Source organism: Panthera uncia (assembly GCF_023721935.1).
Source record: "Panthera uncia isolate 11264 chromosome B3 unlocalized genomic scaffold, Puncia_PCG_1.0 HiC_scaffold_1, whole genome shotgun sequence".
Taxonomy (NCBI): domain Eukaryota; kingdom Metazoa; phylum Chordata; class Mammalia; order Carnivora; family Felidae; genus Panthera; species Panthera uncia.
In genome coordinates this window covers 31,068,351-31,096,050 of record NW_026057582.1, presented here as the reverse complement: position 1 = coordinate 31,096,050, position 27,700 = coordinate 31,068,351, and the positions used below count along the sequence as shown (strand labels likewise).

Here is a 27,700-nt window from a genome sequence, read left to right as displayed (position 1 = left end):
TAAAATATTAGGAATTTATTACTTTGGTTTTTAAATACTGCACAAGCAAAATAAAACGGAAGGAAGCAAAACCAAAAAACATGCAAAAAAGCCCGTAGGGCCAGAAATTTTAGTTCTGTGTGTAGATGATCAATCCTTGTTTTCTTTGCTGTTGTTGTTTGTTGGTGCGTTTTTGCCTTTGCCGGCCTGTCCTACAACAAATTAACAAATTAACCAAAAACGCTCCCTGCGAAAACATTCTCCACCTCATCCCCATCTCGGAGCATGGAACACCCTGGGGACACCAAGGGCCTGCCTCTAGCAGGTGCACTGTAGGCAGCTGCTCCCAGAGGGCCCAGTGCTGATGACAGAGAGGCCAGGGCACCCAACGCCTGAGCGAGAGGCAGGAGGAAGCCAGCCACGCGGTTCTCCAGGAAAGGGACCAGGCGTTTGCACAGAGCAGCGGGCTCCCCCTCTGCTTCCCCTCTGCAATGACCTCGGCCTCCGGGTCTGTCACCTTACAGCAGCTTTTCTAGAGTGAGTCCTGCCCTAGATCTCCTTATCAGTCTCCTTGTCCAAGCTGGCCGCTCACCTCACATGAACTTGAGTATCCGTCAATCTCCGCAGCCCTGGGGTGCAGTCTCAACTGAAGACAGCTGTCCCATGCTTCGAAACCTTTTGCAACCTACTGTTCACCTGCTCAGGGTGGTATTTCTGGTTTTGAAGAAAACATCCCAAGGAGGAAGAAAAAACTACCAGGCCTTCGAACACTGCAAATCCAATTCATAAATGATAAGCAGTCACTTAAAATCACGGTGCCAAAACCTATTTGAGGGGTGCCTGGGCGGCTCAGTCGGTTAAGCATCTGTCTTCGGCTCAGGTCGTGATCTCATGGTTCGTGAGTTCAGGCCGTGAACCCGGCTCTGTGCTGACAGCTCAGAGCCTGGAGCCTGCTTCGAATTCTGTCTCCCTCATTTCTCTGCCCCTCCCCACCCTTACACTCTGTCTCTCTCTCTCTGTCTCTCTCTCTCACAAAAATAAACATTAAAAAAAAAATGTTTAAGAACCCCAAAATCTATTTGAGTATGATGTTTGTGGTATATTCTTGCTAAGTGAAAAAAAAAAAGTTATAACCCTGCCAACAGAGTGATCCTAATTTTGGGGTGCCTGGGTGGCTTAGTCAGTTAAGTGTCCAACTCTTGATTTCTGCTCAGGTCACAATCTTGAGGTTCATGGGTGAGCCCTGAGTCGGGCTCTGTGCTGACGGAGTGGATCCTGCTTGGGATTCCCTCTGTCTCCCTTTCTCTCTCTCTGCCCCTCCCCCACTTGTGCGTGCTCTCTCTCCCAAAATAAATAAACTTTTTAAAAAATGTTAAAAAAAAAAGTGATCCTAGTTTTTTGTTTGTTTGTTTTTTCTAATGTTTATTTATTTTTTGAGACAGAGAGAGACAGAGCATGAACGGGGAGGGTCAGAGAGAGAGGAAGACACAGAACCCAAAACAGGCTCCAGGCTCCGAGCTGTCGGCACAGAGCCCGACGTGGGGCTCGGACTCACGGACCGTGAGATCGTGACCTGAGCCGAAGTCGGACGCTCAGCCGACTGAGCCACCCGGCCGCCCCCAGTTTTGACTTGACAAAAGAACACACATGTAGGGAGAAAGCCAGAAAGAATGCCAACACGTTGGTGACATATGCGGGGTCTGCTTGTGGAGATATTTGGATTCTTCTTCTTTGTAGAGTTTTTTTTTTTTTTTTCTGATGAGATGCGTGTAGAAAAATAAGCAGTTTGTTTAAAATGAATTAAGACACTCAAAATAAATAAAATGTTATGTTATTAACCCCAGTATCACTGCACTTGAGAGCAAGAAGGGCAACCAGGTGCTCCCGTCAGAGAAAGAAGGTCATGGAGCTGGAAGAACCCGTCTGACAAAGACACTGAAAACGACTTTGTTTCCTCAGGTGCGAAGGAGAGTGGAGGTGGGGGTCCAGGTGGGGGTGTTGTAGAAGAAACAAAAGAGCCAACAGAACCTGGGGAGCCTTTGATAGTCTGTGTGCGTGTGTGCGCACGTGCGCGTGTGCGTGCACACATAAGTGGTCCGGGCAAGTGACTCTGATCTAGTGCGGCAGGGTTGACACGTGTGCTTGGCTCCTGATAAAATAAAGTTCTCTTCCCCCAAGGAGCCTTTAGGCAAATTGTACATGAAAAACAAAACACGGTCCAGAAGCGACACCTTGACGGCAAAGACAGAATTCTCGGAAAAGGAAAGCAGTCGGGGCACCCGGGTGGTTCAGTCGGTTAAGCTTCCAACTCTGGATTTCGGTTCCGGTCGTGATCTCACGGTGCAGTGAGAGGACGGAGCCCTGCCTCCAGCTCTGCTGGAGCCTGCTTGGGGTTCTCTCTCTCCCTCTCTCTCTCTGCCCCTCCCCCACTTGCTCTCTCTCTCTCTCTCTCTCTCTCTCAAATAAATGAATTTAAAAAAAAAGAAAGCAGCGATCACTCATAAAAAGACAACCTCTGCTGTGGACAGTGTTAGAACACGGCAAGTCCTGCCCCAGGAGCCTTGGCGATGCTTCTTTAAGGAGCAATCCAGCGTGGGCTAAGATTTCAGTTAAAAGCTGTCCCCCTTTAAATAGGCAGCAACCTGTGTGGCTGAAGGAAAGGAATGGTCTCACAGGAAACGTGGAAGAATAATGCTGATGCAAACACTAACGCTAATACGAACACCGATCCTAATACTAACAGCAGCTACATTTGTTGGGCCCTTATTATGCACCAGGCACTTTGCATGTATGATCTCACTTAACTCTTGTTATGACTATGAACCATAAAAATTGATGGCGATATTATTTAACGTCAAGACACAGGGCTGAGAAATCTTATTCTCTAAAATCATAGACTATTGGGGAGCCTGGGTGGCTCAGTCGGTGGAGCGTCTGACTTCGGCTCAGGTCATGATCTCGCGGTCCGTGAGTTCGAGCCCCGCCTCGGGCTCTGTGCTGACAGCTCAGGGCCTGGAGCCTGCTTCGGATTCTGTGTCTCCCTCTCTCTCTGACCCTCCCCCGTTCATGCTCTGTCTCTCTCTGTCTCAAAAATAAATAAACGTTAAAAAAAAATTTAATAAAATCATAGACTATGAGAAACTTTGCTACTTGGGATCTTTTCCAGAAAAGGTCCTGAAGGTTCTGAGCAAGGCAGGTCACCATAACACAGGGCAGCTTTGACCTCCAGCCTAAGCGCAGAGTTTCCAGTGAAGGGTTTCGGGATGCAACGTTCCACAGTTAGCTTCATTTTTTTTTTAATTTTTTTTTTTTTTACATTTATTTATTTTTGAGAGACAGAGCACAAGTGGGGGAGGAGCAGAGAGAGAGGGAGACACAGAATCTGAAACAGGCTTCAAGCTCTGAGCTGTCAGCACAGAGCCCGGCACGGGGCTCGAACTCAGAAACCGTGAGATCATGACGTGAGCCGAAGTCAGGCACTTTACCGACTGAGCCACCCAGGTGCCCCTAGCTTCATTTTTATAGCGAGGAAACAAAGTTCTGAATTCACTCCCTAGCCCTGAGGGTCATCAGACTTCAAGTTTCTAACAGAGCCTAAACCAATGCTCCAAAGGCCCAATAACCCCTCTTTTGAATCATTACTACTTTGTTACCAGTAACACTCTTGTTCCTCCTGCCTCCTGGACAAAGATTCCTGCAAAACTCAGCTACCAAACTGTCCTTACTTCACGATGGCACTCAGTCCAGACCTGCTCCTGCTTACCCTCGTTCGTTCCCCGAACCATTCAGCATATGCCCCAAACTCTGTGAAAATCCCGTCCTACTTTCTTTGGCTGAGATGCCCGTGGTTTGCCATGGTATATGGGCTTCTTTAACATCTGCCCTTTTGGGGTAAAGGGATGGTCCAGGGGACTTGACCTAATGGGTCCAACTGTATGAAGTAGGAGCATTTTTATCCCTATATTTAAGGATGAGTGGCTCATTGGGATGCCCAGGTGGCTCAGTCGGCTGAGCGTCCAACTTCGGCTCAGGTCATGATCTCATGGTTCGTGAGTTCCAGCCCCACGTCAGGCTCCGTGCTGACAGCTCAGGGCCTGGAGCCTACTTCAGATTCTGTGTCTCCTTCTCTCTCTGCTCCTCCCCTGCTCACACTCTGTCTCTCTCTCTCAAAAATAAAGATTAAAAAAATTAAAAAAATAAAAAAAGGATGGGTGGCTCAGTAGGTGAAGCATCCAACTCTTGATCTCAGCTCAGGTCTTGATCTCAGGGTCGTGAGTTCAAGCCCCGACTTGGGCTCCAAGCTGGGCATGAAGCCTACTTAAAAAAAAAAAAAAAAGGTAAAAAGTGAAGATGAAAACCTGAGGTTCGTCATGTGTCTGAAACACATGGCTTTTGAATGGTAGAACCTGGTTCTAAATCCAGGCTACCTAAAAATAGCAGCCACCAGTTACTGAGCTTTTCCACGTATGAAGCACATGCTCAAGACCTCTGGGACATGCAGCGGGGCCTGGAGTCAGAAGTCCAATATCCCCTTGTTGAGGTCAATAACTCAAGAGAAGGGGTGCCTGGGTGGCTCAGTCGGTTGAGCGTCCGACTTTGGCTCAGGTCATGATCTCACAGTCTGTGAGTTCAAGCCCCGCGTTGGGCTCTGTGCTGACAGCTCAGAGCCCTGGAGCCTGCTTCAGTTTCTGTGTCTCCCTCTCTCTCTGCCCCTCCTCCACTCACGCTCTGTCTCTGTCTCACAAATAAAAACATTAAAAAAAATAACTCAAGAGAAGAACTCCATTGAGCAGCTGTATCAGTCATTGCTTCTGGAGTAGGAGAGAATTTGGCCAACAGACAGGTTGCCGCAAAGGTGGCTGGAGAAGGATTGGCCGCCTGTGACTAGAGTAGGTGTGGACTGCTTGGGGGAGTGATCTGGAAACCAAAGTGTGCACAAGAATCACCTGCAGCAGTTGTGAAAATGCAGATTTCCAAACACCTCCCTCTCGTTAAATCAACTTTCCAGACGCATTAGTTACAAGCACGTCAAAGTTTCTTTTTAAACTTGCTGCCAGGGAGGAGGCTTTCTAAAAGAAAAACAAGAAAAGAAAAACCTAATTCAAAGACTTCTTTCTTGGTGGAGACATTTTAAAAGGAAATCTTAAGAGTATTTAAATCTCTGCTCTCCTGGGGCACCTGGGTGGCTCAGAGGGCTAAGTGTCTGGCTTCAGCTGAGGTCATGCTCTCGTGAGTCATATGGTTCATGAGTTCAAGCCCCACATGGGGCTCTGTGCTGACAGTTCAGAGCCTGGAGCCTGCTTCGGATTCTGTGTCTCCTTCTCTCTCTGCCCCTCCCCTGCTCGCCCTGTGTCTCCCCAAAATAAGTAAAATGTTAAAATTAATTTTTTTTAATTAAATCTCTGCTGTCCAATGTGAGTCACAGCCACACGGGATTATTGAGCACTTGAAATGTGACCGGTCTGATAGCGACATGCTGTAACTACAAAACACATGCCAGCTTTTGAAGAAGTAAATATGTAAAATATCACATTAATAATTTTTATATTGATTGCATATTGAAATGATAATATTTTGCATTTCTTGCGTTAAACTGTTATGAAAATTAATTTCACTTCTTTTATTTTAGTTTGCTTTATTTGAGTTAATTAATTTTTTAATTTACATTTGTTAGCATATAGTGCAATAATGATTTCAGGAGTAGATTCCAATGTTCATCCCCTACATATAACACCCAATGCTCATCCCAACAAGTGTCTTCCTTAATGCCTCTTGCTCATTTAGCCCTTCCCCCAATCCCCAACCACCCCAGCAACCCTCAGTTTGTTCTCTGTATTAAAGAGTCTCTTATGTTTTGTCCCCCTCCTTGTTTTTGTATTATTTTTGCTTCCCTTCCCTGTGTTCATCTGTTTTGTATCTTGAATTCCCCATATGAGTGAAGTCATATGATATTTGTCTTTCTCTGACTAATTTCACTTAGCATAATACCCTCCAGTTCCATCCACGTAGTGGCAAATGGCAAGATCTCATTCTTTTTGATCGCCAAGTACTATTCCATGGTATGTATTTACCTCATCTTCTTTATCCATTCATCCATCGATGGACATATGGGCTCTTTCCATACTTTGGCCATTGTTGATAGTGCTGCTATAAACGTTGGGGTGCATGTGTCCCTTCGAAACAGCACCCTTGTATCCCATGGATAAATACCTGGTAGTGCAATTGCTGGGTTGTAGGGACTTTTATTTTGCTTTTTAAAAGAATTGGCCACTGGCATTATATTTCTGTCACACAGTGCTGGGTTAGATGGTCATTGTTAGACTGTGGACAGCAAGAGATTTGAAGAGTGTCTGGTTGAAGGTTATTAGAACCTCCCAGCACTGGTTAAATCTCCGTAGGCTTCTCCCAAGACTGTTGTAGGCTAGGTGAAGTTCTCAGAAAAGGTTCTTAAGCCAGTTAAAGTCCGTCAGAAAATTGCTCAGTGTTTTCTCAGGAATGCCAAGTTTTTCTGGGAGGAAACAGCTGTTCATACCAGACCACATCATGCCATGCCAGCTTGGGTTGGGAACAGTTTCTTTCTCAGCCCCAGAAAACATGATTCCATGGGTCTGAGGAGGACCCAGAAATCGCATTGTTAACCAGACCCTTCGATGAGTCTAATTCTGAGGTTCAGAGCTGTTGACTCTGAAGGCGATTATATAGGCTTGGCAACCCCACAAGAGGGAGGGGGAAATGGCCTTTTAGAGAAGCCATCTGCGTCACAGAATGCCACCCGATGGGGAAGCAGGGGACAAGATTCAGCACGAGGCCAGGCTCCAGTCTCTCCCTGAGGTGAGGTCACTCCCACTACACTTAACTCTTTTGGATCTACCTCCCCACGTGCCCGTGTTGAGTGTCGCGGGGCTCCCGCCTGTGGCCTTCCAATCTCACTGTGCATTTTGCTTTTAAAAGGAACTTTGAAAAATGATGGACTTGTCCCCGCATTTTTAAGTTGACAGCGGAAACTTTTCATCATCAGTTGACATCATCAGTTGACATAGTTACAGAGGGTAGAATTTCTAGTGCATTTTCAGTATTGACATTCCAAAACGAAACGATTACATCACTCTTAAATAGATCCATTGAGATCTGCATACCATTGCAATTTGCTACCCATCCTGATCATTTTATTTTGTTTTAAAGTTTTATTTACTTAAGTAATTTCTACACCCTGAGATCAAGAGTTGCAGGCTGAGCCAGTCAGGCAGCCCTCCTATCCTGATCATTTTAAAACATGGAAAGCAGCTCTTCTAAGACAGAAATTTGTATCATTCCTTTCCTTTCTAAAAAAAAATTTTAATGTTTTGTTTTATTTTTGAGAGAGAGAGAGAGACAGAGACAGAGTGCAAGCAGGGGAGGGGCAGAGAGAGAGGGAGACACAGAATCCAAAGCAGGCTCCAGGCTCTGAGCTGTCAGCACAGAGTCCAATGCAGGTCCTGAACTCACAAACTGTGAGATCATGACCTTAGCCGAAGTTGGAGGCTTAACCGACTGAACCACCCAGCGTGTAGAGGCTTCTAGTGATGGAAATTTGAACAAGGCGGAAGGGCCCACGGTAACCACCGGCCACCAAGCTGATGCAGCCAGGTTCATTAAGCCCTAGGCCCTCACCAATCAGTGGGCTACTTACAACCAGGCACAGTTCTTAAGATTACCAAAAAAAGGGAAAATTCCATACATCCCATATTCCCTCACTCTACCCTATTGCTATAGTCCCTCACCACCACCTCCTGGCAGACAGAATCTCTGTGGTTGTCCTGCCCGCTACTCTGTTGCAATGTATTCAATAAACTTCTATCTCTTTTGTTCTGCCTTGGGTGAATTCTTCCATCTCCCGCATCACCAGCTCCCACCACAATAAATATATTACAATTTTTGACAGTTATTCCATTTCAAAAGTAATTTTACTGGAAAGACATCTTTTAATGAGGTGGGTCAGGCTGCTTTTCCCATATAACCTTGGATGAATAATAGTCATTGCAAGAAAGAGACATTTATATATGTAAGTGCTAAGAATTTTGCTTATGCAGATGGGAATGGATGCAGTTTTGTTAAAGTAATGTCACTCAATTTGTAAAATTCCTTATGAGTTAATATGTCAAAAATGATTTTATGACTGATTAAAATTATACTTAGTAAGTTGTTGGCTGGCAACTTGGTTATAACCTCCTCCAATTCAGTTAAAAGCAAAGGATTGGCAAGGAGAGCTGTTGTGGATTGAATGTCTGTATCTGCCCCTGCCCCCCACTCCTTCAGATGCAGAGATCCTAACCCCCAATGAGATGATGTTTGGAGGTCGAACGTCTAGGAGATGATCAGGTAATGGGATTAGTGCCTCTATTAAGGAGACCCCGGACAGTGCCCTCATGACTTCCTCCAAGTGAGGACACAGCAAGAAGATGGCTGGCTCATCTGTGAACCAGGAGGTGGGCTCTCGTCTGACAAGGAATCTCTTGGTGCCTCGATCTTAGACTTCGTCTCCAGAACTGCGAGAAATAAATTTTATTGTTTATGAGCCGCTCAGTTTATGGTATTCTGTTCTCGCAGCTCAGACTGGCTAAGACAAGCATCTAGAATTACAGGTGGGTCCCTTAAACGGAATCTAATGCCCAGCTATCCCTTGGAAAGTCTTGGTGTGTTCCCAAGGGCTCACATACTCCAGGTGGTCCTGCACAGGCAGGCGGGGCAAGCGGCTGATGCAGCTTCAAACTCTAAGTAAAGATAACCTTGGGCCGCCTGGGTGGCTCAGTTGATTGGGCATCTCACTCTTGCTTTCGGCTCAGGTCATGTTCTTATGGTTCGTGGGATGGAGCCCTGTGTGGGGTTGTGTGCTAACAGCACGGAGCCTGCTTGGGATTCTCTCTCTCTCTCTCTCTCTCTCTCTCTCTCTTTCCCTCCTGTGTGTGCTCTCTCTTTCTTTCTCCCTCAAAAATAAGTAAATAGACTTTAAAAAATTAAAAAAAAAAGATAACCTTGACCGTTGGCCTCTCGGGGTGCTCTTCGTGACCCATCACACCCAGGGCTGCCTTCCCTTGGCCTCGCCTTCCCTCTTGTGTGATAGATTGCTTTCTGAAACATTTCTAGGTGTGTCCCTAAGTTTTCGTTGGGGACGTATCCAGTATGCACTTTTTGTCATGGCAGAGTCAGTTCGAGCTCTTTGAGAGAACTGGCGTGGGTCCCTCCACACTTGCCGGTTGTGTGACCCCCTTGGACGTTACTTTCTTAAAGTCTCAGTGTCAGTCACCTCTGATGAAAACCTGGTTTGTTTTCAGGTTTACGTGGTTGAATGCACACGAGGTCTGGGCAGCACAATGTCAGGAACAGTAAACGCTCAGTAACTGTAAGCTGTTATTATTATTATTGGCATTGCCCTAAATTCAGCCTCTTTTAAACCTTCCTGGGACAGGTGATACTCGTAAAATGCTCGGAGACTCGAAAGATAAATGACCGCACAGAACCTCAGGCCTTGTTGCTAGTGTCATATTACTGTGTTCCTCGTTAGCCCCATTTTCCTAGAGGAGGTTGGGTTGGGGAGGCAGTTCGCTGAGTGAGGGCTGTGGGGAGTCAGTGCCCGAGCCGCAGAACAGGACAACAGACTCAACGGGACAGTCCCTCAGCCAGAGCTCTGTTTCCCTCTCAGCCTCTGTTTTCTTTCCTTTATTTAAAAAAAAATTTTTTTGGGGGGGGCGCCTGGGTGGCTCAGTTGGTTGAGCGACCAACTTCAGCTCAGGTCGTGATCTCACGGTCTGTGAGTTCCAGCCCCGCGTCAGGCTCTGTGCTGACAGCTCAGAGACTGGAGCCTGTTTCAGATTCTGTGTCTCCCTCTCTCTCTGCCCCTCCCCCACTCATGCTCTGTCTCTCTCTGTCTCAGAAATAAACATTTAAAAAAAAAAAATTTTTTTTAATGTTTGTCTATTTCTGAGAGAGAGAGACAGAGACGGAGCACGAGTGCAGGAGAGGCAGAGAGAGAGGGAGACACAGAATCCGAAGCAGGCTCCAGACTCCGAGCTGTCAGCACAGAGCCCGACGCGGGGCTCGAACTCGTGAACTGTGAGATCGTGACCCGAGCCAAAGTTGGACACTTAACTGAGCCACCCTGGCACCCCTTATCCTCTGTTTTCTAAGAGATGTGGCCCCACTCTGCTGGCCTCTCCATTCCATACTGAAATTGACCTTGATCCAGTGGAAAGAGCAAATGGGCTTTGAGTTTAGACAAACTTGGGTTTGAATCTTCGCACTGTCGCTAATAGTTATTGAACTTGGGAAACAGGGCTCTTGGAACATATTTCCTCTTCCCTATAATGGTGTTAACAATACCCACATTAGGTATTGAGAAAGCCAAATGAGCTAAGTCTCCAAAAATCCTTGCATGATACTTGGCACATAGCAGGCCTCCGACAATTCCTGAATGTCACCAGGTACGGTAGGTAATTACTAGGGTATCTTCCTACATCAGACATAGTGAAAAAAATACGCATGACTCAGGCAAATAAGGTGGTTTCACACATCTTTGCCAAAGCAGAGCCTGGTGTAGGAAGACAGATAAGCCGGTTGGGCCTGCTCGGGTAGAAGGGTGGTGGGTGGTTGTAAGTTGGATCTAAGGCAGACTGGGCCATTTTGAAGTTGAGTGGCTCATTTGTCCAACACGTAGGCGGCCAGCCTCGTTCACCATGACCCTGTTTGCACTTCGTCCTCACCGAAGAGGCGGGCTCTCTGATAGCTCTGCTTGTACCATGTGACCTTATCTCCTCTGCCAGGATGAGAATAGACACCATGCCCAAACTGGACTAATCTGATTTCCCTCTCCCTGGAACTTGGAATTGGGACTAAGAGATTCCGCCCTCGTCCTGAGATCTGCTTTTGGATGGAAAAGATATAAAAACTGGGGGACATGGTGTGGCCAGCTTCTGCCATATGGATCGTGAGGCAGGGAAAGCCAGGCGGCAGGGAGAGAGCAAATGAAATTAGAAAGAGAGAGAGAGAGAGAAAGGAAAGAGAAAGTCTGTATTTCTGGGTTCTTGACAGTTCCCACTTCCTGTTTCCAGATGCCTTCCTAGACCCGGACACATCCTGGCCCCGGGATTTCGTTCGACGCTTCTGAGTACTTAATGATAAACACACCTCTCGTTGCTTGCACCGGAAGATGTGTGTTAGGCTATTTTGTGCTCAAGTTACAGAAGCCAGTTCAAGCATAAAGAGGAAATCAGTGGAAAGTACTGGGGATCTCATGAGATCCAGGAGGTTGGACACAAGTTCATTTAAGGAGGAGCCAGCACCAAAGCCTTTCTGAGTGCTTCGGCCACAGACTGGGAAGCCAGCTTCCTTCTGGCGTGCTGCCATTAAGATGCCTCAGCGTTGGGTCTCTCAGTTCCAAACTCAAAGTTCCTAAGGTAGAGAGAACCTCGTTGAGCCACGATGAGCCAGTTGCTAATGGCTACGGGATGGCTTCAGGCAGCAGCAACATATCTGCCCAGAGAGTCTGATCAGGAGGACAGGACATAACGCTCCTCAAGAACAAGGTGGTGTTCCCTGTGGGCTGGTTTGTGTGGCTGCCTACTGTATATGGGGGACTGTCTTCGTGCTGAGAGGGATACAAGATTTATAAAACAGGGTCTCTAACATCAAAGAATTTATAATCTAGCCGCTAACAATCCTGTTCCAGGGCAGCCTGTGACAACTGCTAGAAGAGACAGAGAGCATGGATGCCATGGAATTTAGAGAAAGGCAAGATGCCTTGGAAGTGTGGGGACGACAGCCCAGATTCCAGACTAGGTCAAGGTTGGCCAATGGCTTACTGAACAAAACACTAAAAATGCACTTGACATGCCTTATAATCATAACCAGAAGAAGCATGTATTTAAAATCAAATGTGAGGGGCTCCCGGGTGACTCAGTTGGTTAAGCGACCCACTCTCGATTTCGGCTCAGGTCACGATATCATGGTCTTGAGATTGAGCCCCGAGTCAGGCCTCTCTCTCTCAAAATAAATGAACAAATTAACAGCTTAAAAAAATGTTCAGTGCAATAGAGTAAGAACGTGTTCTTTGGTGGACAAATCCAGAGTGTGTGAGGCACATTGACATTTGCAAATGCACCCAATGAAGAGAAAATACACACTGATTGCACCAGGGTCCTGCCGGAATTGCCAGGCAAGTCGATCATATCCCTGAAACCCAGCCCTGATTGTAAGCCACTGGTCAGCCCGTTTCCCCTGAACTCTTGTCCCCATAGTGTTCATGCTTGGAATCTCCAGGGCTCACTGGTCACTGGAAGCCTCCTCCCAAGGCAAATACATTTTTTAAAAAAATTTATTTTTATTGCTATATAATTGACATTTAACATTATATTAGCTTCAAATGTACAACATAATGATTTAACATATGTATATATTGCTAAATGATCACAACTCTGCTCACCACATATAGTTAGAAATTTTTCTCCTTGTGATGAGAACTTTTAAAATCTGCTCTCCTAGCAACTTTCGAGTATGCGATACCGTGTTATTAACTGTAGTGACCATGCCGTACGTGACATCCGCAGGACTGATTTATGTTATGGCAAATACATTCCTAATCTGTTCTTAGAATCTTGGCCTCAACAAAAACCTGGATGACTTCATCAATTTCCATGTCACGTCTATGGGGGTCCCTGTCAACTTAAAACCTTACATCTACTCAGTGTTCACTGGATAAAGTCTGAGCTCGTTAACATGGTAGCTAGCCTACCGTAATCCCGTCTATCTCCATCCACCTCCAGCCTCTTCTTTCCATGCTTCCACCTAAAAAAAAAAATTTAATGTTTATTTACTTTTTGAGAGAGAGAGAGAGAAGAGAGAGAGTGGGGGAGGGGCAGAGAGAGTGGGAGACACAGAATCTGAAGCAGGCTCCAGGCTCCGAGCTGTCAGCACAGAGCCCAAGGCGGGGCTCGAACCCACGAACTGTGAGATCATGACCTGAGCCAAAGTCGGACACTGAACCGACTGAGCCACCCAGGTGCCCCACCATGCTTCTGCTTTGAGGAACACTCAACTATTTCTACCATATGCCCTACTGTTCTGAAGAGGGTCCTTGGCTGGGAGCACATGAGCCTTCATCAGGAATTAGGGTGGTAAAAAACATAGGAAAGAACTAGGGTCAGCCTAACCAAGATAGCCTGGAAGCCCCAGACCTACCAGAAGCTGCACTAGTTCTCCTGTGCTAACCCTGGAGATGCTGGGCTTCTGGTTTTCCATCAGGCCCCCAGTCTCTGCAGCTCTGGGTTCCTTGCAGTGTCTCACTGCGGATTCAACCAGATCTCTACGGAAGCTCATTACACATTACACCCAAGCCATGGGCATTGAATTTAACTTAAATACTCAGTACCCAAGCTCCTAAAGTAGGAGATTGTTTACTTGAGGTACAATGATCAGGAAGAAACACACGGTAGAGCTTCTCATTCCCCTCTACAGCTCTAGAGCCGAAGCATCCATTTCTTCTGGCTAAACTTGGCCACTAGTAGGCACGCTGACTTGTCAAAGAGGCAGATGTCAATTGTGCAGCACTGGATTGGCCCCCTGTGTCTCGACCCTAATTGTCGCATTAGAGAAGGCATAATTTCCAGTATTGGGGCTGATCTTGCAGGGGTTGGGGTGTGTCCCTCTCTGGGGGATCTCTCCTGTGTGCCCTGCCACAATGGCTCTGTTATAAATGGGTATGGAGAGTTAATACTTTTGAGGCTTCCCCCTTGATGTTAAAGATGGAAAGAGCTCGGCGATTGGTTGGTCCCAGTTCCTGACAGCTTGGAGGACGGAGTGGGTGTAGGAGTCAACAAACAATGGTGGGCTCTTGTCCAGTTCTCTCTGGTTTTCATAAACCCCTTGAATGGTTTGGTCTTTGGGACGTTGCAATCTTTTATCTTCTACGTACAGAGGATTTGGGGACATGAGAAAGAAACGCCCATGGTCTTCAACTCAGTCTTGTTGGTTCTCTCTGTTAGAGCAGCCTAACCTCCTCTACGATTTTTGTCCTTTCTGAATGAGGAGACATTGTTTACTGTATGACTTACTACCGCTGAAATGTGCTGAATGGACCAGGCTCCGGATCAAATACATTACACACGCTGCCTCGCTGAATCCTCATGACAACCCTATGAATTAAGTACTATTACTGACCTATTTCGGACACGAGGAAACTGCGGCTTAGAAAGGTCCAGCAGCATGCTGAAAGTCATAGAGTCACTCAACAAAAATTGTTGGATGCGCCAGGTCGTAATTCAGCTCTGGAGCTGCCAGGGTAGGCGTTGGGACCGAAATTCCAGCACACACGATTGCAGCTCCTGTAGGCTTAGCCGATTGGCTCAGGGCTTCGCCCGCATGTTTGGCCTGCGGGTGTCCCGTGTGACACAGCCTAGATGCTTCGGTCCTTACTTGCAAGGGCTGCAACCACTGGCACATTCGAGCTCACACATTTGTAAGACAGAGACTAAAATGCGGCCAGGGTGACTTACCCGTGATGTGAAATGTTCTCTCCTGATTTAATAATGCTATGAGGTTATAGATTTCCCCTTTGGGTAAACTTTGGAAAGGAAATCCTTTGGAACCACAGAGTTGGAAGAGGCGTGCTGGGTTCGGTTCAGGGTTCCACCGCTTCCAGCTGTGTGACTTTCAGCTTTGGGTTCCACATATTTTTTTTTAAACGAGGGTGTGAATTGATTTTAGTGAGTTGCATGAGGACGGAATTGGCTACTTAATCCGAAGTCCTGAGTGCTATGCTTGGCGCACAGTGAGGGGAGGGTGAACACCGCTTTCATTGCGGAGGATGAGAGTTGCTAACAGGCCACTGGATTTTGCAATCAGGTGAATGGTGAATGTCTCGAGGGCAGTTGTGGGGGTGGTAGGGAGGGGAACGGGGCGGGCGGGGGGAGTCTGACTGCAGGTGAAAGCTTGAGAAAGTGGCACCTCGTGTATAAAGACTACCTGCTCTGTAAAGAAACATGTTGGCTTAGGAAAGGTGAGATGGGGCAGGTTGACAAGTGACAGAGGTTCAGAGGAGGGTTTCTTGAAAAACAGTTTTAAGGGGAGGGGTGCCTGGGTGGCTCAGTCAGTTGAGTGTCCGACTTCACCTCAGGTCATGGTCTCGGGGTTTGTGAGTTCTAGCCCCTGCGTCTGGCTCTGTGCTGACAGCTCAGAGCCTGGAGCCTGCTTCGGATTCTGTGTCCCCCTCTCTCTCTGCCCCTCACCCACTCAAGTTCTTTCTCTCTCTCTCTCTCTCTCAAAAATAAATAAACATTAAAAAGGGCGGGGGGAAACTTGGACACAAGTTCAAACAAAGACAAATGTGCACAGGGGGAAGATGGAGAAGAAGGCCATGTGACTCCATGGTGACAGAGTGCTGCTGCCACCAGCCAGAACACCAAGGACCAGTCACTGGGAAGAGGCAAGGAAGGATCCTCCTCTAGAGCAGTTCGAGTTGGGGACACTTCGGTTTGGGACATCTGGCCTCCGGAACTGTGACCGAATCCATTTCTCTTGTTGTAAACCACCCAGTTCTCGGTATTTTGTAACGGCAGCCCTAGCGAACGAATACACTATGGGGTGTCATTGCCAAGGTGGGTTTGTAAAAAGACTGTAGCTTCCACGTGAGGTGCACGCTGTCAGATCACTCCCTCTTGGGATACTCAGCTGCCGCGTCCTGAGGACGTTCAGGCAGCCTATGGGGAGGCCCACCTGGGAAAGAACCTAAGTCTCCAGCCGACAGCCAGCAAGGGTCTGGGGTGTGTCAAGAGGTGTGGGAGTGAACTTGGAAGTAGATCCCCCCCCCCCCCCCCCCTCCAGTTGAGGCTTCAGAAAAGACTGTGGCCCCAGCCTACGGTTCGACTACAGTTTCAAGAGAGACTCTAAACTGGAACCACCCGGTCAAGCCACTCCTGAATTTCTCAGATCACAGGGACTATGAGAGAATAAATGCTTGTTGTTTAAGCGATTCACTTTTAGGGTAATTTGTTATACAGTGATATTTAATACACCTGCTAACAAGGAAGGAGGCGTGGTTGCTTGCAAAGAGGAGACAGAGCACGGAATGGCCGCTGAGATCACGAGAAAGGGAGCAGTGGACCCACAATACAGTTCTGATTAGTGGTTGCAAACTGTAGCTCAGAACCACCTGACTTGGGTACCAGTTAAATATTCAGATTCCTGAGCCTTGCGTTCCTGTTCCTGAATCAGGCTTTTCGCTGGGAAAATGGCACTGGCGATCTGCATTTGAAAAAGTGCCCAAGTGATTTTTTTAAAGAGCCATTGAGTTCGAGAATAATTGCCAGCAGAGGCAAAAAGCTAGAATTTAAACTGGGTGTTAACTCACAGCACAGGCTGGCATCACATAAGCACTACGCTGCGGACATAGAAAGAATTGCTAAGTTTCGCCAACAGTTCAGCAAATTCTGAGTTAGTGGGGATTACTTTGTATCCCTAAGAAAACATTCTCAGGAGTCCTTATGCTAACCTTCTCTTCCCTTTCTTTGTAAAGAGACTGCCCTATTTCTCCTTCAGTTCACCCTGTGTGGAGAAAGAAGCTCTCCCTGTTCTGATTTCGACCTCACTCCAACCTTCTCTGGTCTTGGCGGTCAGGACTCTGCAAAGTCCTGCAAAGTGGGCCAGAAGTGCACAGAAGTGCTTCCTGTTTCTGGGGTTTCTGGGGCCACCCTAATGCACAGAGAGGCCTCACATGAGGGTCATGCTGCAGCTTTTGTGAGAAGGGCCTTGGCAGGAAAATCAGAAAGTGGGATGTTCTCGGCAGAAGAGATCATTGGATTCTGTAAGCCTCAGTTTCTTCATTTAAAAAATGTTATATGCCGGGGCACCTGGATGGCTCAATGAGTTGAGCGTCCAACTTCTGCTCAGGTCATGATCTCACGGTTTGTGGGTTTAAGACCCACGTCGGGCTCTGTGCCGACAGCTCAGAGTCCGGAGCCTGCTTCGGATTCTGTGTCTCCCTGTCTCTCTGCCCCTCCCCTGCTCGCACTCTCTCTCTCTAAGATAAATAATTATAAAAAAATTAAAAATTAAAAAAAATTAAAATGTTATACGGCTACATGAAGGGTTGTGTGAGGAGTGACTGAGGTGATGTGTGCAGTGTCCCTAGCACAATGCCTGGCACACAATAGCAGCCCAGAAAATGGGAGCTGCCAATATTAAGAGGTGTGGTAAGGAGGCTATGCTTGGTGCTCTGAATTTAAGTTTATCTTGGTGTTATGATCGTTTCTGTCCCAAATCTGCTTCCCCATGACTGTCCCAATCAGGGCTCCAGCCATAACCCGAGTGAGATATGGGTCCTCGGAGGAGGAAAGATGGAACTAGATGATAGGTGGATTTTATGGAGAACAAAAAGTGAGTTCCTAGACCTCGGGCAGCATTCCTCTAGGTCTCCTGGTTGAGTATTAGAGCCACCTGCAGCCCTTACTAACTAACTAGGACTCTAGTCCGGACCAATTACATTAGAATTTCTGCCAGTAGAGACCCAGGCAGTGGAATATTATGAACACTTGTCAGGTGATTTTAGTGTGCATCTGGTGTTGAGGTTAGAGCACTCAGGTTAAAGCAGAAGGTTCACAGGACTTTTGGTTATTATGTACAAAATGAAAACAGCGACAAAAAAATCACAGTGTGGCAACTGAAAGAAGTCAGACAAGGATGTAGGGGTGAATCAGTAGAAAATGGAGCATTTTTTAAAACCATACATTTCCAAGAGAGATTTAAGAAAAGCCTTTCAAAAAATATTTAGAATTAGCTAGGAACAAGGAAGCAATACTTTTTCTTTGTGTTGGAAAGTATCTGGTGATCTTTAGGACATTTTCAGAAAAACAGAGTTACCGGTCAGAATGAGCATTTTCCCCAGTCACGTGGTTGGGTCATGTTAAGTGGAAAAACAGCCACAAATTTGAATATACACTTTTGATCATAAATATATTAAAGAAACATGGAAAGTGCCCATGATTATGTTTTATGAATAAGAAATCTTCATGCCAAATGATACCAAATTCTATATGTGAAGATGACTCATATTTTAAAAATGCATTTGTATATATAGAAGAACACTACAGAGAAATTATTGAAAAAGCCAAGTAATTATCCTTCGGGGTTTGAAAAACAAGGATAGCCTTTTGACATCTTTTTAAAAATATCTATGGTTTTTTTTTAAATGACGATGTATTACTTTTGAATTGGAAAATAAAACATATATTAAACACCCAGGAAAGAAAACACGAGAAGGAAATACAGGAAAACATAATCCAAGGTTGATTTGGTGAGATGGGATTCTGAGTGTTCTTCTCGTCTTTCAATTATTTCTCCTGTTGTATATTTTGTGATAATGAGCACAGGTATTTTTCTCTCTCTCTTTCTTGTAAACATTTATTCATCTTTGAGAGATAGAGCACGAGGAGAGGAGAGGCAGAGAGAGAGGCAGATACGGAATCTGAAGCAGGATGCAGGCTCCCAGCCGTCAGCACAGAGCCCTACGTGGGGCTCGAACCCACAAACTGTGAGATCATGACTGAGCCAATGTCAGGCACTCAACTGACTGAGCCACCCAGGCGTCCCAAGTGTATGTGTTTTTTAATAATTGGAATACCATAAACTCTATTTAAAAATAAAGATTGAATCCTCCGTTCTTGTTTACAATTTTATTATCTGATGGAGGGAGCTGGATGGAGCATTCGTAGAACAGTTTAAAGTTTAAGAATCAGTTAGCTCAGGGGGTGGCAAATGTTTTCGGTAAGGAGCCGGATAGTAAATATATTAGCCGGATAGTGTGGTTCATATGGTGTGTATTACAACTATTCAGCCCTGCTCTTGTAGCAGGACAACAGATATAGACGCTAAGTAAATGAACTGGACTGGCTGTGTTCTTAAAAACGTTATTGATGGATACTGACCTTTGAATTGAATCTAATTTTCATGTGTCATGAAGTCTTCTTTTGATCACCTACCCCCAACCCCAACCATTAAAAATGTAAAACCACCCTCAGACCATACAAAAACAAGTGGCAGGCTGAATTACCCCCCAGAGGCCATAATTTGCTGACTCCTGAGTTAGAGATCAGGAACGTGGTGAATGAAACATCCTATAGTTAGGCTGAAAGACCCCCAAAAGAGATGGCCAATAAACTCTATTTCCTTTCCTTTCCTTTATTTTATTGTATTTATTTAAACCTGTGATTTCTCTGCATCTTCTTATTCCTTTACTAAAGAATTTGCTACTTACTTGGGTGTCTGAGGAAAAAGATGCCGTACCATTTGGTTGAAACACTAATATAGGAGCAGGACAACCTGAAAAAAAAAAATAGTAATGAAAATCCAGGTCTACAGATACTGAATCTTTGCTGTGCCAGGTATTTCTGGGAAACAAAAGCAGAAATAAGGCGTATCATTATGCAGGAATTATAGGGGCACATGCAGAATTTTGTAGGATCACACAGGAGGCAGAGTAATCACGCTCACGGAAGACGACTGTGTTTATTGGAGGAACTGGTAAGAAACAAGCTGGTAGGAAGACTTACTAGGCGAGTGTCATGGAAAAAACAAATATTGCAAAAAGTCATTTAAAAAAACCAGTAGATTAAGTCACTAGGCACTAATGAAAAATTACCTTTGTGGAGATGATAAACGTTTAAGCACTAAACAAATCGAGAAAGGCCTTGTGAAAACTAACGAAGGGAAACCTCACTAGAGTCTGGAGGGAGGCAGTGGGAGTCAAAGCATTCCTCTGCAATTTCCGGAAGAAGTGTCAGTTACAGACCCCAACAGAAGAAACCTCGAGAAGAATCATCACAGTCCCTCACACAGAAAAGACGCACACTGCATCTTCTATAAGAAAACAACTACCCCTGCAACTTAGCTGCTGAGAAACCATGCTTTTCTCTAATGAACTTTAGACTTGCCTTCAAAACAACCCATTCCAAATTCTTCCTGCTTCTCAAAAAACATGCTGTTCCTCTTCTTTGTTGGACGTGCCTATGGTTTTTCAGCAGCTTCTGTGTCCCAAATTACAACTCTCCACTATTCCTGAATAAACCCATTTTTATGGCCAAATTACTGTTTTATTTTTAAGATTAAAATTTTTTTTAATGTTTATTTATTTTTGAGAGAGAGAGAGAGAGAAAGAGACAGCATGAGTGTGCGAGGAGCAGAGAGAGAGGATCCAGGCTCTGAGATGTCAGCACAGAGCCCTATGTGGGGCTCGAACTCATGAACCGTGAGATCATGACTTGAGCTAAAGTCTGATGCTTAACTGATTGAGCCACCCAGGTGCCCCTTATTTTTAAGATTCACAGGCTTTGTAAAAAAATTTAGTCCTGGGGTAGCTCAGTCGGTTAAGCAACTGACTCTTGATCTCAGCTCAGGTCTTGATCTCAGGGTTATGAGTTCAAGCCCTATGTTGGGCTCCATGGTGGGTGTGATGCCTACTGAAAAAAAAAATAGTCCTGAAGAAAATCAAATGCTGTGGGCTGAAGACAGCAACTTTTTTCATGGTGTACAGCACCAACATTCTTGTTTTTCACTCCCAGAAAACTTTTTCTAGATTACTTTGTTATTGCAGCAAAAATAGCATTTAGTGAGTGAAATCACAAGCAATTGCTTCCACACTCAACTGAAAATATAGAAAATAACTGGAAGACCATTTTTTTTTTAATTATGCAGAAAGTAAACAAGTGTAACTAAATAAATGCTGGTTTGGGACAATTTGTACATTACAGGATTCCAGTGTTTATTAGGCTAGCGGCTAAAGGTATTTTCTTTTAATCAGGCTTCGTGCCCAGCATAGAGCCCAACATAGGGCTTGAACTCACCACCCTGAGATCAAGGGTCAGATGCTTAACCCAAAGAACCACCCATGCACCCCTAAAGGTGTTTCCTTTGAACAAACTCATTATTTTCTTTTAAATCCATCCTCATTACCCATACCATAGATAACTAAGTTCACAATTTTGCTATATACTGACTGAGGCTTTTTATTTATTTACTTATTAAAATTTTTTAATGTTTATTTTTTAAAAAAATTTTTAATGATTATTTATTACTGAGAGAAAGAGAGAGAGAGCACAGGAGGGGAAGAGCAGAGAGAGGGGGAGACAAAGAATCCGAAGAAGGCACCAGGCTCTGAGCTGTCAGCACAGAGCCTGATGCAGGGCTCCAACCCACCGGCTGTGAGATCATGACCTGAGCTGAAGTCAGACGCTTAACCGACTGGGCCACCCAGGCACCCCTAATGTTTATTTATTTATTTTCCTAATGTTTATTTTTGAGAGAGAGTGCGCGTGAGCGAGTGTGAGCGTTTGTGAGCGGGGGAGGGGCAGAGAGAGAGAGGGAGGCACAGAATCAGAAGTAGGCTCCAGGCTCCCAGCTGTCAGCACAGAGCCCGACGTGGGGCTCGAACTCACAAGCTGTGAGATTACGACCTGAGCTGAAGTCAGACACTCAACTGACTGAGCCACCCAGGCGCCCCCAAGGCTCTTTTTAAAATAAACAAATGTTTAAATGGTGGAGCTCATCCCATACAAACTATCTAAATTCGAACCTACAGTTTCTAAGGGCTGGGAGATCAGAAAAAGCGTCAGTAGCTCTTCTCCTTCTTTAACTTCATCTCTGTGTAACTTTAGTTGCAAACAGCAACCCTAGATACAGGACACTCTGAAAAATGGCATGCCTTCGTTTCCACCTAAAAGCATTAAAAAAAAGTAACCTTTCACAATCATTGTATTTATGCCTCAATTTCTCAACCTGAGTACTTCGCTGGGAAAATGTGGAGTTAAAGATGCCTAAGGCTATTTCACCCTCATTTTGAAAACACAATCTCTTCTGTTTCCGAGTAATGGTACACTTTATGTGTTACATTACGGAAACCTGAGCAGGGAGGGTTAACCAAATACCATTTGGACTTTAAAAGTAGCTTGAAACATCTCCCAACCGGTTCAGTTCTAGTGCAGAAATCTGCATTCTGACCCCAATTCAATATGGCCTGCTAGCTGCAGTCCCAATTTTAGTATTTCATCATGCAAAAAACTTCCATTTAAAAAACACTGCAGTTCTTTAGTCTTCCTACTATAAACCACACGTCCGTGGTATGGTATGGTTAAGATATTCACTTGTGCACTAAGCAGCCTCCTCCAAAGTACAAGCATAAACTGCAGGAAGCAAGGAGTCAGAGATGGCCAAATATTTTTGCAAAATGTGAGTTTCTTTTACCCAGTACTCTCCGGAGTATCTTAAAAAAAAAAAAATTCAGCTAAAAAAGAAGTGCCATTTGCTCTAGCAATGACAATGCTGGAGAGACACTGACGAGCCCCACTCAAGGAACAAACACCTTCATCCGTGCCCCGTGCAGCTTCTGGCACCTGACGACCACACCCACGCCAATTCCCGCCCCTCGGCCCCGCCCATCGCTGATTCAGGTCGCCGGCGCGGTCACCGTAAAGCGGTCCCTACTGCACGTAAACTTCCGGCTCCGCGGAGACGTCATCCCTGGATTCAGTGGGGAGGTCCCCGGGGCGGTACCGGAAGTGACGCAGGGGCGCGCCCTCCATTTTGTGGAACGCAGGAGCCGCTAAGTGCGTCAGTTTTGGAAAGACGTAGACGAGTTTAGTCCTGGTTTGCGGGGAGGCAGACGGCTCCGTCGCAGACTACGGACCTCTCTGGTCTCTCAGCTGCCAAAGATCCTGTCCGGTAGGTGAGTGACTCACTTTGAGGGAAAGGCTTCTCGGATCGAGGCTTCTTCATGGCCGCTCAGATCGTGAGTGGCCAGGGCTGCTCTCTTTGCGGAGGACGGCGTCCAATGAGCGCAGTTTATTCGAGGTGGGCGCTGGGGCACGTCTCCCTTTGGGTACTGTTTGAGGGGAACTGAAGGTGGAAGGGCGGTCGTGGTTATGGTCATTTTTACACAGGGGTCTATGCTCCTCCCTGCCTCCTTACCTCTTCACTTCCCGAACCCCCCGAGTTTGGGCGGAGACCTTTGCTCGGGGGTGTGGCTAGGGTTTTCTGCGGGAGGGCACAATGACTCCGGAACTATGGAGTCGTGGGAGGGGGTGGGAGGAGGGCGTTTGGCACGCGCGGCTCTCCCCCACCGCTGTCTCCGCCGCCGCCATTTTGTGGCTGCCGGCGTCCGCCTGCCGCCGTTTGCGCAGGCGCGGCGGTGGCGTCGCGAGAATCCGGCTTCCACCCGCTGTGACGCTCCTGGGAGGCGGCGACGCGCGCGCGGCCCGTCACCATTGGGCTGGCCTTGCGGAGGGCGGGGTCGGCTCCGCCCGCACTTCTCGGCCTTTCCTAACTGCGGCAGATGGGAGGGGGCCAGAAGAGCCAGGGAGAGAGTGCGGCTGCGCAGTTCCAGAGGCGGCAGTGGGCGTTGCGGTTGCTGCGGTCTGGGCCCAGGGAAGGATCGTGTTGGGAGCCGAGTTTTAATTTTGTCTGCAAGGGACCTGGCCTAATAAGAGGCACTCTTGGCAATCTTGTTTATAACATCACCGGGTAAACATTTTATTTTATGCCGTTTATGTTTTTGGCCCCTTAACTAGGCATTCTTCTGACATTCACTGGTATTGTTTCAATCGAATCATTTTCTAACAGGAAATACTAGCCGGATATCATGAGTGGCTGTCGAGTATTCATCGGGAGGCTAAATCCCGCGGCCAGGGAGAAGGACGTGGAAAGATTCTTCAAGGGGTATGGACGAATAAGAGATATTGATCTGAAAAGAGGCTTTGGTTTTGTGGTAAGTGTTTTGGAACTACTGTTAAGTCGCTAAAGATTTTGATGAGCAGTGTGTTTTGATTTTACTGAGTTCAGGTAGGGTATCTTTGGAAAACTTTGTATCTTCTCAGAGCAGTGAATTTTCTTGAGGGATAACCTCGCTGTTGGTTGGAGGGAAACCACTCCTGATCACTGTCTTTAAGATAGTCATTCTATCACACGTTTGCAGTGCTCTTACTATGTTGTAGAATATATCTTAGAGCCACATTAAGCAGGGGGTTGGTCTGTTTGTTTTTTTTTTTTTTTCCCCATGTTTACATTTTAGGAATTTGAGGATCCCAGGGATGCAGATGATGCTGTATATGAACTTGATGGAAAAGAACTCTGCAGTGAAAGGTGAGAACGTTAGTTTTGTAACCAGTGAGCACCGTAAGATGGACTAGATCGGCTGGGATATTTTTCAAAGTCGATCTCTTGTGGCTTGTGTGGAGATAACGGAGTCTTTTTTCCCCCTTCCTGTAGGGTTACTATTGAACATGCTAGGGCTCGATCTCGAGGTGGAAGAGGTAGAGGACGCTATTCTGACCGTTTTAGTAGTCGCAGACCTCGAAATGATAGACGGTATGTGATAGATGGTGGATGGCTGCTTTGAACAATCTTTACCGCAGGAGGAGCTTTTAATGTTTAAGAACCATTAGCAATAAGTGATTCTGGTACTTACTGAGTAATCGTTTCTCCTTTTCATATGTTAATCCACTGTTCCTGATTAGTGCGTGTAGTAAGTCCTGTAAAATAATATAGAAACTTGATGGGAGTCCTTTGAATGACTTGTTCTGTCTTGTTGCTTGAACTTGTCCACAGTCGAACACAGTAGGTACACACTGCTGCATTTCTTCCATTGTGAGTACTCATTTTCTTCCTCAGAAATGCTCCACCTGTAAGAACAGAAAATCGGCTTATAGTTGAAAATTTATCTTCAAGAGTCAGCTGGCAGGTTTGTTGAAATACAGTTTTGAGCTATTTTAATGTGGCTTTTTAAGAATTAATGGGCAGTTAATGTTTTATTATGTTTTATTAAAAGTAATTTTATCTTTAATTAATTTTAAAATGGATTTAATTGTAATTTTAAAATTTTAATTAAATGTAATTGGGGGATATTTCAAACTTTAATAATTAGTGATCAAATGTTTAATGTTTTGAGGATATATTTTCTTGTTTATTAAAATCAATTTTAACCAAATATTAAACCCTTTATTTGCCAGCCTATCTGTGTCGTTGGCCTTATGACGAGGAGTGCCTGTGGGTTATCCTAATCGTTGTCTTGGTCACTCTTGGTTGGGCCTGGTTGACTTTGCCAGTCAGCTCCTACAGTGATCAATTGGCCACCTCTAGATCTGTGTTTGCCGGTCTAGACGTAATCGGTGCACTTAAACTTGAAGTGCCAGGTTGCAGCGATCCCAGAGCCTTGATAACGTGATCTGATCCCTAAGTTGAGAGCGGTCTTCCTGTAACGCTTCCGAATAAGAGGTCCTGGTCGAAAAGAGTTGAAAGATACGAAATTAGGTGGTCGTTGGAATCCTGATCGCAGTAAAGTGTTCCTTGGTAACTGCACAAGAGTAGAACATGTCTGCATCCGCCTGTAGTCTGCTAATAGGGAGGGCTGTGCGATTAAAGGCTTCCATCGATTGGGTAGTGTCCTTCAAGTGGGTGGCGAAGAGCCAGTCGGGCATATGTCATGAAGGTTTCTCCGACCGATTAACGGTTTGCTGCTTGACTAGCCTAGGGAAATAATAATAAAGGTAAAGTAAACTTTTTTAATGACATATGGGGCACAAAATAACTGGTGTCTTGTAAATGTTCTGTTTTGTTTTTTTAATATAAAATTTCTACTTTAGTCTTTACTTTTAAAATATGTACTGTTTCTTTTTGTTTCTTTTTGTTTTGTTTTTTGTTTTGCTTTTTTTCTTATGTATTGAGCTCAGTATAGACTAATACTACTTTAATGTTAAGATCTGAATTTCCTCTAGCATTTTGCTTAAAAGCAATATGCTTTTTTGCTTATTTCGTGCCCTGACCTAGATAATTTTTCAATTCTGATAGAATACAAGTGTGGTAAATGCCATGTTTGTACTTTATCTAACATCTTCTCTTCCAGTAGTCTTGTTTTTTATACCATGTGGTTGTTTGTGTGTCACGTCGCCTTTTCTTTGCTTGACACGATTGTCTTGTGTTAAGGATCTCAAAGATTTCATGAGACAAGCTGGGGAAGTAACCTTTGCGGATGCACATCGACCTAAATTAAATGAAGGGTGAGTGTGTATTGGAGATCATAACCGCCTTTTAAAACATACTGAAAATTTTACTGGGGATTTTTTTTAGAGAACATAAAATTTGGACATGCTGTAGTGCAGTGGTTCTCAATCCAGGAGGAGTTTGCTCAGTAGGGAGCACTGGACAACAGTTTTGGTGGTTGTAACTGGTTGAGGTCACTACTGGCACCTGGGTAGAGGCCAGGGATGCTGCTAAACATCTGATGGTGCATAGGAAAGCCTTCCACAACTGAGAATTAACAATTTCAGTTGTTTGGAAAGGTTGAGAAACCTTGTTGCAATGCTGTTCTCCATTAAGATCTCAGACAATGTAGTATTAACCAAAGGTGCACAGAGAAGGTATTTTAGTTTGCTGTGTGTAGTGTGAGACTAGGCTATAACATGTATGTACCTTTATAAAGGGCTTTTTTTTGTTTGTTTTTTTAATTGTAGGGTGGTAGAATTTGCCTCTTATGGTGATTTAAAGAATGCTATTGAAAAACTTTCTGGAAAGGAAATAAATGGGAGAAAAATCAAATTAATCGAAGGCAGCAAAAGGCACAGGTATCTCTTTAACATTTTTAAGACAAAGTTTTAGTTAATAGGTTCGTAGGGACTGCTTCTTATGTTGTATTTTTCCTCCCTTCCTAGTAGGTCACGAAGCAGGTCTCGTTCCCGAACCAGGAGTTCCTCTAGGTCTCGTAGCCGATCTCGTTCCCGGAGTCGCAAGTCTTACAGCCGGTCCAGGAGCCGGAGCCGGAGCCGGAGCAAGTCCCGTTCTGTTAGTAGGTCTCCTGTGCCTGAAAAGAGCCAGAAACGTGGTTCTTCAAGTAGATCTAAGTCTCCAGCATCTGTGGATCGCCAGAGGTCCAGGTCCCGATCCCGGTCAAGGTCCAGATCAGTTGACAGTGGCAATTAAACTGTAAATAACTTGCCCTGGGGGCCTTTTTTAAAAACACACACACAAAAATTCCCAAACCATACTTGCTAAAAATTCTGGTAAGTATGTGCTTTTCTGTGGGGGGGTTGGGGGTGGGATTTGGAGGGGGGTTGGGTTGGGCTGGATATCTTTGTAGATGTGGACCACCAAGGGGTTGTTGAAAACTAATTGTATTAAATGTCTTTTGATAAGCCTTCTGCTCACATTTTTGTGAATGTCTGAAGTGTATAGTTTGTGTATATTGAGAGAGCTCTTTTATAACTAAAGCAAATTTAATTTTTTTGTACTAGAAAAGATTTGAACATTTTAGTTCTTGGTTATTCAAATATGTTAATTCAGAATTAGTTTAATGCCTCAATTAAACTAATTAATAGCTTTGGACACTTAAAAGAGCTCTAAATTTGCTTGTACATAAAGGCTTGAGTTTTCCTTGTTAGGGTCAAGGGTGTCCTCCCACCCACCCTTTAACAGCTGCCTGACGACACGTTAAAGCAGCTGTTTGTTATTGATAATAAAAGATTATAAAACTGCTTTTGTCTGTCTGTCTGAAGGACGAATGCGGTTTACTCCTCCCTCCCCATCTACATTCAGCACATTTAAAATGCCTTTATAGAGAATCCTGGAGTTTGGTGTGGTGGGTTTTTTAAATTTTTTGAAAATTTAAATCTTGCCATTTCAGGGCTAGTCAAAACTGGGGCAGAGAAGACTGTGAACTGTT

The 27,700-nt window shown here is 45.2% G+C and overlaps 1 protein-coding gene and 1 long non-coding RNA gene across 4 annotated transcripts; one reads left to right on the top strand and one right to left on the bottom strand.

Moving 5' to 3' along the window:
• On the bottom strand, positions 1-23,045 carry LOC125909398 (uncharacterized). Of its 2 annotated transcripts, none has more exons than XR_007453678.1 (4): positions 22,960-23,045; positions 19,256-19,320; positions 12,743-12,795; positions 1-191 (listed from the first exon to the last, which is right to left on the bottom strand). It is a non-coding gene; the product is annotated as an uncharacterized LOC125909398 (long non-coding RNA). The 2 variants fall into 2 exon arrangements; XR_007453679.1 differs by lacking the exon at positions 1-191 and adding an exon at positions 3,180-5,048.
• Positions 22,538-27,513, top strand: SRSF5 (serine and arginine rich splicing factor 5). Of its 2 annotated transcripts, XM_049612566.1 has the most exons (8): positions 22,538-23,511; positions 23,611-23,755; positions 24,059-24,129; positions 24,256-24,354; positions 24,658-24,727; positions 25,969-26,042; positions 26,496-26,606; positions 26,694-27,513. In XM_049612566.1, exons 2-8 carry the CDS (start codon positions 23,630-23,632, stop codon positions 26,959-26,961), a joined length of 819 nt encoding a protein of 272 aa, XP_049468523.1. In that variant the 5' UTR covers positions 22,538-23,511; positions 23,611-23,629; the 3' UTR covers positions 26,962-27,513. The 2 variants fall into 2 exon arrangements, with proteins under 2 accessions (XP_049468523.1, XP_049468524.1); XM_049612567.1 differs by having other exon boundaries at positions 22,538-23,755; positions 26,697-27,513.
• Positions 27,514-27,700: the final 187 nt, after the last annotated feature.